This window comes from Hypomesus nipponensis, chromosome 11 (genome assembly GCF_054491055.1).
Source record: "Hypomesus nipponensis isolate SF chromosome 11, ASM5449105v1, whole genome shotgun sequence".
Lineage (NCBI taxonomy): Eukaryota > Metazoa > Chordata > Actinopteri > Osmeriformes > Osmeridae > Hypomesus > Hypomesus nipponensis.
Window position 1 is genome coordinate 19,971,400 of NC_140371.1, and position 16,440 is coordinate 19,987,839.

The following is a 16,440-nucleotide window of genomic DNA, read 5'->3' on the forward strand; positions in this document are numbered from 1 at the left end:
CGCTCTCCCTCTCTCTTAATCTCTCTCTCTCTCTCTCTCTTAATCACTCTCCCTCTCATTGGCTCTTTACCCTGGGCCCTGATGTAACCCTGGATAATGGCTGCTTAGAAACAGATCAATGCAGATCAGATTGAGAGCTGCGGCTGGAGGAGCAGCAGAGCCCACAGGACGGCCAGCCTGATGATGCAGCAGCAGCCTCCATATCACAGAGGGAAATCACATGTTGAAATCACAGCTGAATTCATTCAAATGGACACTATATTGAACGGTTTACATTACATACGTGTGTGTGTGTGTGTGCGTGTGTTTGTATTAACGCCACGCCTGACTGATAATGTTGACAGTCAGCACAGGAGTTAAGAGATGTTAATGTTAAGAGATGTTACAGGCGCAGGACAGTCCCTTTTCACAGGTGAGCTCCTATAGTTAACCAGGTGTGCTGGATCAGATATGACCTTAACCAGCTCTGCTCTACAGCTAACATGTGGGGTCGATACTGAGAATCATTGAAAGAAAAAAAAAAAGGACATTCTGAGAAGTCTAATGTTGTTTATGTTCAAACTCAGTGTTGTTGAATGATAGATTGATTTGGCATGTGATGGTTCTACTGTGATACAGTCCTTGCATGAGTACCTAATCCCTGGTTTATGTAGGGCAGAAAGACAAACAGATTTGACTCATAATAGGGCTCCAGGGGATTCCCAGCTTCAAAAGGCCTGAACCGTGACCTAACCAAACTGTTTCCATGCTCAGACGAGCAGTACCAGTATTGTTCTTTAAAAGCCAGGAAGATAAAAAAAAACATTTTTCCATCCACTCACCAGAGAATACTTCACAGTATGGTCCTGGGGGAGGAGAGAGGAGACCTGAGGTGGGTCGTCTGTGACCCATACTCCAGCTGAGCCCTGGTAACCCTCTCTCCACGCTCCCCTGCTCCTGGAGGTCCCCTCCAACTTCCTGCCTGGCTCTCAGACAGTCCAGCTCCTGGGTCCAGTCGGTAGAGTGACTGAGAGGCCCTGCGATGCTGCAGGACCTCTGCCTGGTCGCCCTCCAGCCCTGGGCCCTTGAGGCTCCGTACCCAAACCCAGGGCCGGAGTCCATCCGCCGGGGGGTCATAGGGCTCTGGTTGGGGGAGCTGGTGGGGGAGGTGAGCTGCCTGGTGGTGGTCTTGACGTAGGAGGGGTGGATGGGGGGGTAGAGTTTGACGGTAGAGACGCCAGAGGTCCGTCTCTTGGGCCGTGTCACCTGCTCGCCGTCCGAGGTCAGCTGACACACCGACATGCTGCTCTTCCTCCTACTCAGGGACAGGAAGTCCCTCCCGCCGACTTCCTGTTCCCCCTCCCCCCTCTCCGAAGACAGATCCACGCTGCTCACGCTTTTGTGCGAGCCCGCCGCGGTCGGCAACCGGATGCACCTGACCCCCGCGACGAGCCCCCGTTCCTCCTCGGGAACCTGGGTGACCCCTCCCCCACTCAGGCTTCGGGTCAGCTGGGCGGACCGGACCGGGCTCTCCAGCTCGTCCTGGGGCTCCTCGGCGCTCTCGTAGGAGCAGGAAGTGGCCGTGGTGTCTGGGAAGCTGCAGGTGCTGGTGGTCTTGGGGAGGAGGCTGTCGCTGCTCCTGTCTTCCGCGTCCGGGGCCCAGGACGGGGGCCCGCTCCCGCCCGAGGACCCCACATCCAGCTCATCATCTGGGTCGGGCTCAGACTCCCTCCCCCCTGCCTCACGTGGGACGCCTTGGCCCACGTCTGATCGTACACGCCGAACACTGAGGTCTTTGACGGTCGCGTTCGCACAAGCAGGTGTGTCAGTACGTCCTGGGGTGAGTCTGGCTCCGAGCGTCTGTGGGTCAGTGCTGTCGGACCGTGTGGGTTTGCCATCCTCGGTAGGGGGTGTCCCCTTGGTTAAGTGGTCTTGGATTCCGTCCAGGACCCCGTCACTGGCTCCCTGCTGCTCCTTGATGGCCTGCCGGATGTCTGACAGCAGGTCTTCATGCTCGGCTGAAGCGGAGTGGAAGCTGTACAGGTCGCCGTCTGACCCTGAGCTGGTCCTACCGCCCTCCTCGTCCATCACCTCTCCCCCGGAGAGAGCGCCCTTGTCGGGCTCGCCGTCAGACATCATCCCCAGCTCGTCCGCGGAGAGGCTGGCGTCCAGGGTGGTCGTCACCCCCACCTCCTCCACCCTGGCCCCTCTGCTCCCATCCAGCACGTCCTCCTTGGACATCCCCTTGGTCTTGGATAGACTTTTCCGGATCCTCATGGAGGAGAACACAGAGCTTTTAGACTCCGATTTGGATTTCTTCTTTCCCCCGTCGCCTCCACCTTTGCTCGTTTTGCTCTGGGTCTTCTTCGGCTTCTTGGAGTCGTCCGGTTCTCTGTCCTCGGCTCTCGCCTCGTGGGAGGCCTCCCCCCCTCCTCCCCCCCCTGCCGCCTTCCTCTGCTTGGCCTCCTGGTTCCCCATGTTCCTGAGCAGACGCACCCCCTTAGCGATCAGGCCATGCTGCTGGGGCCTGGCCTCGGTCTCTCCCTGGGATGCTGCCTGGCTGGCTCGGCGCCTCGCGGAGCTCTCTAATCCCTGCCTGCTCACCGGCGTCGGAGGCAGCTGTGAGGATGATGCTACTGCTGAGAGGAGGCTGGGACACGCTCCCTCTCCCTCCTCCTCCTCTTCGCTCGCTCTGTGTCCCTCCCTCCCCCCTCCATCTGCTCGCTCGGCGGTGTTACATAACGGGCTGCTGGCTGAGCGACTCAGACGGGCGTGCTCAATGCGAGGCTCCTCCCCCCCCTTCCCGGTGTCTCCCAGAAAAGCAGGAAGTGGATGACAGTGTTGCTTCTGCTGCTGTTGTTGCTGTTGCCGGAGAGCCAGCTGCTGTTGCTGCTGTTGGTGATGCAGGAGAGAGTGCTGCTGCTGCTGCCTCCGGAGGAGGTTAGTCACGCTGCTCTTCCTCCTGTCCATGAAGGTGGAGGTGAAGAAGCTTTCCTTGAGAAAAGGCACCTGGGTCTCCACTGTCTGAATGGTCTGCATCCTGACGCATCACAAGGACAACTGCCTGGATCCATTTAAGTTAAGACAGAGAGAGACAAGAGGACCGTTCAGATGCTGATGTACTTTAAAGTATGTTTAGACATGACTTTGGCCAGAGAAGCAACAAGGTTTTCAGTTATGTCTAAGAAAGTTCAAAATATAAAATTCATAGCAGTAGGCCTATAGACACTACAATGACTGTATATTCCTTGTGATGATTCATAAACTTCTTTCACATTAATCCTGGTTATTCCATGGAGATATTTCATCAAAAGTAAAAAATATATAAGCCCTGAACCTGAACCCTGAACTTTCTCTTCATACTGAGTGATGTAAATCTGGTAATCCTTCATGGCATGTTTATTAATAGCATGGGGGTTGTCCCTGTTCAGACCTGTACAGTAAATCTGATGCGATTCAGAATAAATCCTGACAGCTGTCAATCCTGAATAAACGGACATATGCCACTATGTCATCAACGTTGGGTCTGACCGGGGCAGTGAGACTAATCAATCACAACATAGAAGACTGCAGTCATAGTACCACTGTCCAGTTTGAATGCAGTAAAAATGTATTGAATCTCCGGCAATAATGAAACAATCCGACAGAGAGCATACAGCTTTTACCAGGTATAGCATGCTGATACAGACAAATAAAGCAAATTTCAAAGACTCACACTGCTTATTCAAAGTTCCCACAAACTCACCTGGAACTGGGAGACGCAGTGAAATCAGCAACGGGCGCAGGCCAATGTCGATGTGAGGAAGCGGTTCCTAAACCGAAGTTTGCTTCCCTGTCCAGCGGGTTCTCTTCAGTGAAAACACAATGAACCAGTGTTTGTCATCTCCACTGAGCTGCTCCTCTTCCAGGGTCACATGAAGAAGACACCATCACATGCCTGCTCCTTGTCTGCCTACTTACCCCTCGGGCTGCCTGACTCCACAACATCATGCTGTTACCAGGAACACCCTGACCCACACACAGACCGTCTATGACAGGCTAACCGCATTAGCATCCATGTTGATGGCTATTTATCGGTGTAGCCTATGTATTATCAGACGTGTACAACTCAGGGGCGTAACCAGATAAAATCTTTTTGGGTAGGCCTGGAAAAATATGGGCATTTTTTCAGTTTTTTTGTTTACTTACTTTGCGATGTGCAACCGGTGAATCATTTTTCGAAAACCTTTTCGTTTTGGAGTAGGCCTCTGCCTATGCAGGCCTACCGTGACTACGCCTCTGGTAGGCTACAACTTCTAGGATGTGTTCATGTAGACACAGTGATCTCATAGTATTTTGGGGGATAATTTGGTTATGCGGGACTGGGAGTAAAAAATTGCTGCTGCTACCTGGAGAAATGCATATCGGCCTATGCCATATACAGGAAAGCACCACAACTAACGTCCAAATCTGCCTTCAAATTATAAGTAACATCAGACATAATATGAAGCTGGAAAATTTGGGAATAAAAGGTTTTTCTGTCTGTTTGTTTGTTTGTTTGTTTATTGACTTTAACATGGAAACTTGAATCGTAACAAAAACAATAAAATCATTTACAAATTTGATATCATTTTAGGTAGTTTCAAATGTAAAAAGAGAAAGAAAATCTTGAGTGGATCAAGAAAATAATAACACTGCAGCACATTGTATTGAAAAGCAATGAAAACTGAAAGAAAAGAAAAAGGCAGAATTTTCTCATTCTGTGCCTCTGGCTGGCAAGGTGGGTTTCAACAAATGTTTCAATATTTTTTTCTGCTTGCTTAAGAAAGTATGCAGCAAAATTCAAAACATTCACAAAAAGGTTTCTCAGTATGCACCAGAGGTTAGATGCATCTGTATTTTTTATAACATCAGAAAATTAATATAATTTAACCCGGATGACAGTTTTCATTTTCTTATCAAGATGTATTTTTTAAGTGTAGTTTTCTCTTTATCCAACAGAGGATGCTGTTGTGTTGCTATAAGAAATACTAGGAGATTTTATACTGCAACCAGTCTCAAAGGAGATGTAAAGTATGTATATTTAGTGTTGACAGAAAATGAGACATAATGGCATAAGCGTTTTACTGAATCCAGTCATTATAAACAGAGAACAAATTATACTGAAGGACCTTGGAACTGTAGCGTACAATCATTTTGTATCAAGTTAGACAAAACGTTTCCCAATAAATCACACAATCAGTATACTTATAACATAAAACCTCAGATACACAACATCTGAATTTCTTGATGCACTTATTGTCTTCACCATGTAAACCACAACAATCACATTGAACAAAAGAACACCTCTTTGAAGAGCTACAGTTTATTCTCAACTCAGTCGTCAGACTGGCTCAAAACCTATAAAGTAAAATCCGTTGACCAGCCTGGTAAACTAGACTGGCCGCTGTGCTTACTGTACCCTTGTAATTGAACTTTGTGAAATTGGGCTGGTTTTCCAGGTTACCATAGAACAACCAAGTACACAAATATAACCAATACCTGCAAAAAGTGACACAGCTTCAAATTCTCAATATTTTTGTTGACACAGGAAAGCTATATTCAAGTACAAAAGCAATGTACACAAGATCCAAATAAAAGGATATCAAGCTTAGATAACCAGATAAACAGTCAGCTTACAGTAAAATCAATACGATGTAGACTAGTGATACCAAGAACCTTTTGGTCTTGGCTTTCAATGCTATATTACAACCTGTGGGCCAAGTTTACTTCACAGATGTACTGTACCACTGAGACAGAAAACGGTAAGAAACGTCAAACCTCAACTCCATTACAGGCGCATCATCTCCCTTGGTTGTCAATTGCACTTTAAAAATTACCTCAATGCGTTTAAAACCTTTTTCAAATAACTTTCACTTCAGTCATTTAGAAAACACCAGCTGCACTTGTGGCAGAGAACACTGGAGGTCATCTCTCCGGTTCTCGCTATAGAACGCTAGGAACGTTCCACCTTGTCTCGGTTCCTCAGCGAGGGTCAAACGTCCTCACGCCTGATGAGCAAGGCATCCTCTGAAAGCCGCAGGGGGTTCCTCGCCTCACAGGCCAGAATCTCACGGTGTTCCTCTCAGGAGCTGTCGGATCTACAGTCCGTGGAAGCTTCCTCCTACGTGGAGTCTCTGGGGATCCTCCTGTGGAACACCACCGACTGCCTCTGCTGGAACTGCTGCTTCCTGCGCTTGCGCTTGTCCCAGTGACAGAGCAGGATCATCTTGAAGGTGGTGCGGAAGGTCTTGTTGCAGAGAGCGTAACACATGGGGTTGACGGTGCTGTTGACGTAGCACAGCCAGTAGCCCAGCGCCCACAAGGCCTCTGGGATACAGCCGGCACAGAAGGTGTTGACCAGCACCATGATATTGTAGGGCGTCCAGGTGATGATGAAGGCCAGCAGGATGGCGCTAAGCGTCTGGGCGGCCTTCTTCTCCTTCACCAGAGACATGCGCTTGCGTTTGGTGATCTGAGTCCGAGCCCTCGTGGCGAAACGCTTGGCCAAGGCCGCCTCTTTCAGGGAAATGGGCGCCGAAGTGGATTTGCTGACGGTGGAGGGATTGGGGGAGTGGCCTGCAAAAGGTCCGACTTTGGCGGCCTGGATAGAGGGCATGGACTGGATCTTGGCGATGCGGTTGGTGAAGCTGTTGTCTGTGCTGCCCCCGTCGGGTGTGGTGGTGACGGTGGTGGTAGAGAGGCGGTCGTGGTTGTCCTCCGACGCCCTCAGGGGCTCCTCCTCCGATGCGGCGTCCAGGTCCTCACAGGACGTCAGCTGGGAGTTCACCGCCGCCTTCATCCCTGGCAGGTTGAGGACGATGGAGAAGATGGCATGGCTCTGAGGAATCATGGCTCGCCCGTTCCCCTCCTCGTCCTCGGACGACCCCGAGTGGTCCATGGACACCCCCGCCTCGTTGTTGTTCCAGCTGTCGCTGCTGCTGTGTTCCGGGTCGGGCTCCCCAGGCGGGCCTCCACTCCCGGGCCTCCAGGACCGCATCACAGGCCAGCAGTGTAAGCGAGACGCCAGCCCTCGCCCAGAGCTCTTCCTCTGGGACGACCGGGTCAGCTCGTAGCTACTGCAGCTCCTGGAGCTCCCGGTCTGGTGGAGCACGAAGCGGGCCTTGTCCACCCCGCCCCCTACGCCCCCGCCCCGGGTCCCAGACCCCTGCAGCCCCACCAGCTCCCGGGAGCGGTTCTGCGTCTCCTGGTAGATGCGCCAGTAGAGCACGCTCATGATGGTGACGGGCAGGTAGAAGGCAGCTATGGCCGTGCAGAAAGTGATGATGGGCTCTGACAGGAACTGGATGTAGCACTTGTCGGGCGGAACAGTCCTCTCGCCCACAAAATCCTGCCAGAAAAGGATTGCCGGGGCCCACAGGACCAGGGACACGAACCAGGCCAGGCCTATCATGAGGCAGGCTCGTCTGGTGGTGCGTTTGGCCCGGTAAGTCAGGGGCCGGGTGATGGAGAAGTAGCGGTCGAAGCTGATCACCAGCAGGTTCATGACGGAGGCGTTGCTGGCGACGTAGTCGATGGCGAGCCACAAGTCGCAGGCCCAGTTGCCCATCGCCCACGTTCCCATGACGATGTACGCCGTGTACAGGTTCATGGAGACGACTCCGATGATGAGGTCGGCTACCGCCAGGCTCAGGAGGAAGTAGTTGTTCACCGTCTTGAGCTGGCGGTTGACCTTGAAGGAGACCACCACCAGGATGTTCCCAATGATGGTGACCAGAGACAGGAGCCCAGTGAGGAGCACGATAAGGACCACCTGCCACACCGAGTGGCCCCCCAGGGGGTCGTTCACCCCCGCTGTCCCATTAAACGAGCCGGTGAGGTGGAAGGAGGAGTGGTTGTCATCCCCGCTGCTCAGCTCCGGCCAGGAGACTTGGAGGAGAACGTTGGATTGTGGGTAGGCTGGGGTTCCCGGGGCGCTAGGGGTCACATAGAGGCCAGGGTCTGTACTGTTGGAGCTCATCATAAAGCCCTGGCATATTCTGGATGAAGGGACAGAGAGAGAGAGAGCAAGAGAGAGAGAGAGAGAGAGAGAGAGAGAGAGAGAGAGAGAGAGAGAGAGAGAGAGAGAGAGAGAGAGCGAGAGCAAGAGAGAGAGAGAGAGAGAGAGCAAGAGAGAGAGAGCAAGAGAGACAGAGCAAGAGAGAGACAGAGCAAGAGAGAGACAGAGCAAGAGAGAGAGAGAAAAAGAGAGAGAAAAAGAGAGAGTTTAGTTTCTATCTATTGCTGTTTGACAATATCTCCAGTAGGTGGGGCTGGAGGCATGATTATTTCAAATCAAGTCTGCCAGATGCAAAGTTAACTTTTCTGTTAAAAGTATACTGCTTGTGGACACTTGTACAGGTACATTTGTCGGAATCTGTTCTGTGTAAATACACTGCCAGTTCACCATGATAAACACTAATGCATTGTGACACATTTATAAAGCATCAAAATTGAATTCAACCAAAACATAATCCAAGACAAAATTTGAAACTGGTTTCATTTCAGAAATGTCTTGCTGTTTTGACACCAACCAAATTGCCCCGGGCTGCAACGCAGCACAAAGTGTCATCCTACAATGCATGTAGAAGCACAGGCAGACAGCGAGACGTGCATCTTTAAATAGACAATTACGTTAACGCTGTAAACAGCAGTTGGAGCTGTCTGGATGTTCCTGCTGTCAGCCTGCCAGGATGACTTAGCATGCAGGTGATGGCCTTTATTCAGAATCAGTACTGACTGTACCTCAGTGAAACACACTGGACAGCATCTGCCATTCACGGCCAGTCTGTTAATCTCCCTGATAGGGGACATGGAGGGAGAGCTTCTGGACTTGGCCCAAGGAAACCATGACTGTAGCTACGTGTGTGTGTGTGTTAGGGTGTGTGTGTGTGTGTGTGCTTGTCTGAGACAGAACAAAAACAAGTAAACTTTTCTGACAGCTTCTTTTTTTTTTACCCACAAACTTTCTCCAAGCTTTAGCACCATTATGATAATTAGAGCTGAGAAGGAGAAGTGAGGGGGGAGAGGAAGAGAAAAGAGAGAGAGAGAGAGACAGAGAGAGAGACAGAGAGAGAGGAAGAGGAAAGATAGAAAGAGGAAAGAGAGAGAAGAAAGAGAGAGGAAGAGAAAAGAGAGAGAGAGGAAAGAGAGAGAGAGGAAAGAGAGAGGAAGAGAAAAGAGAGAGAGAGAGGAAGAGGAAAGAGAGAGAGAGGAAAGAGAGAGGAAGAGAAAGAGAGAGAGAGAGGAAGAGGAAAGAGAGAGAGGAAAAAGAGAGAGAGGAAGAGAAGAGAGAGAGAGAGAGAGAGGAAGAGGAAAGAGAGAGAGAGAGAGAGAGAGAGAGAGAGAGAGAGAGAGAAGGAAAGAGAGAGGAAGAGAAAAGAGAGGAAAGAGAGAGAGATAAAGCAAGATAAAGGGAGAGAAAGAAAGAAGCCTAACCCGACACGGTGTCAGAACTCAACACCAAGGACTGAATGCAAGTGAGAACGTCGTTATGAGCTCGCCTTGCGGGGCCCTCTGCACTCTATCACAATATGTACTCTCACACTCTCACACAACAATGTCTGGGTGCCGATTCTACACAGGCAAACCAAGTACGGGCTTGCAGGGAGGAAGAGAGGATGGCTGGCCAGAGCGAAAGCACTGCCAGATCTTGGCTGAGATTCTCCGCTGGTTCATCTTGCTGTGTTGAATACACAGGTTCCTGGTTTCCCCAGGATGTTGGTTAATAGCGCTGGCTAATTAGTTATTGGATTGAGCCTGCGCTGCTGGAGGGAGATGGAAAAGGGTTTCTAATCTTGGCACGCGGTAAGTTGAAACGGAACTATGAATAAATGTTCAGTATGGAATGCTCCAGTGCTATTGTCTGTGACAGAAACATGGGGTGAAGGAGTGAGGGGGTGGAGATCTGGTGTTTGAATGTGAACTGGTTTCATCATAAGACTGTCTTAGTCCAGACACTGATAGTGATCATTCATGTGATTCAGATATTGACCTAAACTCACTGCAAACACCAACTCTCCAAAAACAGAAAAACATCCAGCATGTGTCGAGAATGTATCTTAAAAGTCCTGATGTGATTGGTCAGCCTCTGAAGGGAACTACCACGGGTCAGAGTTTGGATCTGGCGAAGCAGCGGAATCGGCGCGGCACGGTGGGAACACCCAGGAACACCTGCCCCCTCCCCTGGCAGCTGATCCCCGACGCCTCGTTTGAAGATGGATCCTTGCACCTGTGGCCTGACAGAAGCCCTGCGGGTGCACCGCTACAGAAGGGCCCCAGGGGACCCTGAGATTCACGCAACCATCTGTGACAAGGACCGGAGGGTAGTGGGCTTCTGCTGGACCTGTGGCACTGAACACACACACACACACACCACACACCACACACCACACACCACACACACCACACACACACTTCTTCAAAGACTGATGTGTTCAAAGGAGGCAGCTGCTCGGTTGTAATGAAACAAAGCCTACCAAGTGTTCCTCAATTGAATTGAGTAAAAGGTGGTATTGAAACAGACGTCAAAGCGAACAAATAATCTGCAATACCCCTACCACCATAAGTAAGTTCCCTTTCTCTGTGATAAAAACTGCTTCTCTAAAAACAGGGCACTTTTAAAATGCTTTACAAAGCGAATTTCATCTAAGCGCGTTACTAAAAAGCATCACTAATGACGACTAAACATTCCTAAATTGGCAACGGTTCTGAGGGAGAAAATGTGCGTCTGTGAAGATAGCAGATTGAGCACAAGTGAGATTGTTGGCTTTCATGTGCAACTTCTCTCATTAGAAAAGTACAAACAACCACCATCACCACCACCAACAACAAGCGTTGAGCGCGCGGTGACGATGTTGCTCAAGGGTTCCCGGAGGCGGAGCTTGGAAAGCTTCGCAGCAGGGTTTGAAAGGAGAGCATGGTCCCGAGAGACAGCAACCAAATGTCACGGTTCCCGTCTCCCCATCTATCTGGGTAGGCGTGACACAACACAACAAACCACGGCACCGGGAGTCAGACAGGAGACCATATGTCACCTGAACCTTGGAATAAATTAAGAGAATAGGTCTTTATAGTTTTAGTTTACACCCCCCCCCTCCATCCTTACACAAAAAAGGAAGTCTGGCTAGGGTTGATGGCCTCAAGCCTGATCTTTATTTTCTCTTCCCCCTACTGCAACAGTAGCCTACCTTAAAACAAGCCTGAGCACGGAGGCTGCTACTGCAACTACCTCCAGGCACAGACTCTAGGGGTCACAGGGGATCGATCCTCGTTTTCCGCATCTCGACACAACCTGTTCTTTGACATTTCGAGGTATTTGTCATAGCGGGTTGAGACACATCAATCCCTGGCTGTCTAAATCCCGGGACCCGGCAAAAAAACAAAAACGACCGGACCGATATTTCTCATTTCTATTTTTTGATCAGCAGCAAGCCCGGGAATCGACACGAGAGAGTAATCATGGCAGGCCACTCTCAAGCCATCACTTCAACTTCCTCATTACGTGTGTAAATGTCACACAGGAGGCATAATATTAGATTTCTGACACTGCTCCAGGATACCCACACAATTGGAGTGTCTGTTTGCTATTGACCACGGGCCATGCTAATATACTGTAGCTAACGGAGAAAACACATCCTACAAGCCAATCCTCCCAACTGGAATGAACATTAATGGTAAACTGGGAAATCCTCCACTGGTACTCCAAAACCCCTTCTGTTTCTACAGAGTGGCCTGCTAATGCTGGCAGGAACACAGCCAGAGAACATCGTATCTCCGGTTCTGAGCAGTTTGAAGCCCATGATGTTATGATATCCTGGGCTCATCGTATCACCATGACCGCTGATGAATCGTATGTCAATTCGGCCGGCGCGAAAAACGTAAGGGCGAAACGAGATCTCAAGAAAGGGTAGCTACGGTGTTGTCTGTTCAGTCATCGATCGCGTCTCATCGACCCGCACCTCCAGTGTAACAGACACCTGGTAACGACTGGTTTCGGCCCACGAGGTTTACGTTACGCGAGCAAATCGAATGCCTTTGTATGACCTGTCGTCTGTTGGCTTTGAGATGGCTTTTCTTAGAAACAGCCTCTGATTAAACCGGTGTGTGTGCCCCTACCAAATAATAAGACAAACACTGGTAGTATCTTAACATTTCAGATAGTAAAGACAGCCTTTCAATTGGTGAGTTCTCAGAATGCTTTAAAGTGGAGGTCAAGTTGATATTCGTGTATTTGTCTTGTGTTATGTGCCTTTGCAAAATGCAATCTATATTGGAAGGCTGAATTTGGTATACAGTAATCCCAGCCATGAGTCCTACCCTGGTTGAGCTTTAATACCAGGAAACAGCCTTCTGTAATTAGAGGCCTAACCCTATTTGCTCCCTCTCATGACCATGGGTATTGAGGGAGAGCACTTTTTATTGAGGCATCTTTAGGAACGATATTGTCTTCAACAATGTCTCTCTGGAATGCTTACATTGGCTTCCTGGTGTATAAACAGTCAGTACTGGAGTCAACTGGAGCTCAATGAGATAAAATTGCGATAAAATAGTGATAGCAGGAAATGAGTTATTATGAGTTTAGTGATTTTCTATGCCAAGGGTGCTTGGATATCAGATCTTGTTCTCCAAGACAGTGAGATGTAGATCTGAAGGACCGCAAGGAGCAAACTATTGCAAGTTCAAAGCTATTTTTCCTCATAATTTCACTTTCCAGGGGTTTCACATTTAAAACCAGCGATATTTTGCATGCAAGCTTTTCTGTCAGTAAGGAAATCATTGTCCTGGCAAAAGTTTAGAAAGCACTCTCTAACTCCCATCTCTGAACATTGGAAGCATTGGTTACAATGAGTTTACCACAGCTCTGCGTCCCCAGGGGAGGGGGTGAGGGAAAGGATGTTGTTTCACTTCTGACAGCTGCCAAAGGATCATGGGATTTTACGTATCCTGACCTCTGAGGAGGGTCTTTCTCCACTCCTGACAGCCTCTGAAACGAGCCTCTACTCCCCTTGACACGTGTGTGTGTGTGTGTGTGCGTGTGTGTGTGCGTGTGTGTGTGCGTGTGTGCGTGTGTGTGTGTGTGCATAACTGTGTATACGTGTGAGCCAAGTCCAGAGGATATATCAAACAGAAAGGTCTAGCCACTTCAGAATGACAGTGACATACTTTTCTACATTTAACTACAGTACGTGACAAGAACAAGCCAAAGCCCTGTCAGGAATTTACCACCGTTGCTATCAGTATCAGTTACCTCAGTTTGCATTGAAATTAGCACCCCGTGAACAAGACAAGCTTTTTTAAACACCAGATGGATGTTCTTGGCTCTTGTATTTTCTGCACGACCATTCCTCGTCACTCTCCTTCACTCCATCCAGTGAAACACAATCATGTGCCTAGACTCCACACACCTCCGTGACAGTGTTCGGTTCAAACCCCTCACACTTCAGCCTCCATAAAGCTTTGACCCGAGTACACACACACACACACGTTTCCGTTCTGGGAATACACTATTGCAATCAACCCTTAAAAGGCAGTGTGGCAAGTCGCCTATTGAACAGAGGCTGGAGAGAGAGAAAAGAGAGAGAGAGAGAGAGAGGGGGAGAAAGAGAGTGAGGGAGAGAGAGAGAAAGAGTGAAAACACACACACACTCCAATCTAAACAGGCCTTGGCACACTGAGAGGGGCCCTTTAAACGTGAACGGGAGGCGGAGGGATACAGTGTGAGCCGAGCGGAATGTGCCGGGGCGAGCCCAATCACGCCTCCACACTGGGAAGTGTACGTCGTCTCAACGAGGCACTGTTGTGTTTACGAGAGAGGAGGAGGAGGGAGCGGTTAGGGAATCGGGTTATTAATCAGAAGGTTACCGGTTCGATTCCCGGACATGCCAAATGACGTTATGTCCTTGGGCAAGGCACTTCACCCTACTTGCCTCGGGGGGAATGTCCCTGTACTGACTGTGAGTCGCTCTGGATAAGAGCGTCTGATAAATTACTACATGTAAATGTAGGAGGACAGTACGGGGGCCCCTCTTTGCAGGGGGGCCGGTCCAGGGGGGCCGGTCCAGGGGGGCCGCTCCAGGGGGGCCGGTCCAGGGGGGGCGGTCCAGGGGGCCGGTCCAGGGGCCCCTGTCTCTGTCAGGTGATGGACTCCATGCCCGAGTCTGAAGGGGCTGTAGCTCTTCCCTTCCTCGCATGCTCTACACATAAATATATGTGCTGTTTATATGTATCAACACAGACACTCACGCAGGAACAAAGGAAGGGGTTTGTTTACACACACGTTCAAGCACAGGAGAACACACACACACCGACCCACGCCATCGATCACCTTGCTCAAATAGTGTTAACAGGCACGATGCTAGGAAGCCTTGAGGATAACAAGACATCCATCACTTTTGCATTAGACAAAGAAAGGTGGCCAGTAAAATAATCCATTTATCACTGTTGCATTAGACAAAGAGAGGAGGCCCCTGACTACCTGACTGAATTACAGTGCAAACATCTCTTTAGGAATATTTAAGGTATTTTGATGTTTTGCTAATTGTTGCTGTAGTTAGAGAGTGAAGGCACTGCCACACAGAGCAGACCTTGTCGTCAGTCGACTGTCTGTGATGCCGCCACCACCTCGGCCCTTGTGACAGCCTGTTCCCAGACTACACAGCCATATATAGATGTGTGTTTGCTACCTTTTCTGCAGAGGCCCCATGGTCACATCTGTCTTTTGTACCTGGGAATCACACTCTCATTATCCTCCTCAAAGTCTCTCTAAATGAACCTGATCCAATATGCCTACGTCATTCATACACACATACACACTAGTGCACAGATGGACACTGGCACACACATCCATCGCATTCCCTGACTACTTACACTACAGTCCAATCGGAGCCATTGAGGAATAGCCCTGATTCTAATTCTGAGGTATGTTGTAGTGTAAACACACTGGTGACAGTATAGATATTCTCCATTACAATGACGGGCGCATTGTGTAAATCACCTCAGGAGAAAGTCAGCTCTGTTTTGGCAAAAAGTCCCAACTTCTGAGATCACTATGTTCCATAAAACACAGTCTCTTGACTGTTGAGTGTCCTTGAAAGAGCTGAATCCCTCCAACTTGAATATCTTCAACAAACAGTGTCCTTTTTTTTTCTTTTGCTTCCTCTTTATCATTCTCTTTTTCATCTCTCTGGGTGTTATGTTTGTTCGCCGACTAAAATATTAATACCCCATCCTCTTTCAGAGTGTACTTGATTTGTGGTGTTGTTTTTAACGTTCAAAACATATGCAAACTCATGCCATTACAACATAAGCTCATGCTGAGGTCACAGTTTGCTTGGAGGCTGTTTCAGAGAAACACTCAGTGTGGCTGATCCGCTACAGAAGCTCACTTACAAAGACGAAGGAACTAGGGAGAGGGAATCTATAGGAGGATGAGAGAGAGAGAGAGAGAGATAGAAACAGAGCTTTTGGGGCTGGATTACCACCTAGGGTAAAGATCCATTTCCAAAAGCCCAGTACTTCGATTTCACGCTTTCGTCCAAATCTGTGGTCGACGCCACCGAGTGGGCATCTAAGCAGGGGATTGAGAGCAATACTACTAAAACACATTCAATCGCCTGCCAGTCAAGCAGCACTGCAAGTGGCTACATTGCCTACAACTGTATTTTTCACTTGGTTCTCAGTAGTTAATGGACCTTGAATGCTAATGGCAACAGACGAGTGATGGATCGGTCCTGCTAACAGATGGCTATTTATCCCTTTCAGCCGGGGGTCTTGTTATACTGGCCTGTCACTATATGACCAGTAGAGCACGAAGAGGCGGACAGCAGAGCAGAATACACAAGTAGAAAAGAGATATCACTGGTAGAAAGAAGCAACATCACATGTTGTGGTGTAATCCCATTTTTCTGTTAAAAACTGAAACCGGTACACAACCCTAAAACAGACTTGTCCGCTGTTTTAGAATCCTACATAAGAGCACTTTGCTAAATTCTCCAGTGAGCTAAAGCAGACCATCTCAGCTGCTTTCGGCTGGCTGATGTAAGTGATGAGGGGTTTCATCTGGCCTCTGGGATCTTCTAGTGAGGAGGACATTATGAGGATGGAGAGTGATGGCTGCTCTTGAGGACTGACAGCATGGCGCCAGAATGAGGAACACGCTTTAAACCCCATCCAATCTGTGGAATGCCATGGTGTGCTAATAGATGTGAAGGAGTACACACTGTAACAAGCTACAGAGAGCAGATGCAGTCTTCCAGGTCATCCGCTGAGGTTTGACCATACAAATCTATTTATTTTCATCTCCCAGCACACAGTAAGTGCTCTGGTTGAATGAATGTACTTCGAAAGCTCTCATAATAGCATAGAGTAAAACATGGATTTGAAGTGAAGGGGGCATATATTGTACGGTGCTTAAGTAAGAATGCATTAGGGTCGTTCTACAGT

The 16,440-nt window shown here is 49.2% G+C and overlaps 2 protein-coding genes across 5 annotated transcripts in view; both read right to left on the reverse strand.

Moving 5' to 3' along the window:
* Positions 1-4,298, reverse strand: part of fmn2a (formin 2a) — a 31,277-nt gene extending 26,979 nt beyond the window's left edge. For 3 of the 4 annotated variants that reach the window (XR_014768879.1, XM_084709886.1, XM_084709883.1), the window contains exons 1-3: positions 4,168-4,298; positions 3,725-3,880; positions 822-3,043 (exon numbers count right to left, since the gene is read on the reverse strand). Coding sequence is in view for 3 of the 4 variants with exons in the window: in XM_084709886.1 (XP_084566012.1) it covers positions 822-3,018 (2,197 nt within the window). In the remaining variant the exon portion in view is untranslated. Of the gene's footprint in view, positions 1-821; positions 3,044-3,724; positions 3,881-3,939; positions 4,070-4,167 lie in introns of those variants that run through there. The other variant, XM_084709884.1, reaches the window with a different exon arrangement.
* Positions 4,299-4,596: 298 nt separating this feature from the next.
* Positions 4,597-7,981, reverse strand: chrm3a (cholinergic receptor, muscarinic 3a). The gene has a single exon (XM_084709649.1). It carries the CDS (start codon positions 7,979-7,981, stop codon positions 6,122-6,124), a length of 1,860 nt encoding a protein of 619 aa, XP_084565775.1. The 3' UTR covers positions 4,597-6,121.
* Positions 7,982-16,440: the final 8,459 nt, after the last annotated feature.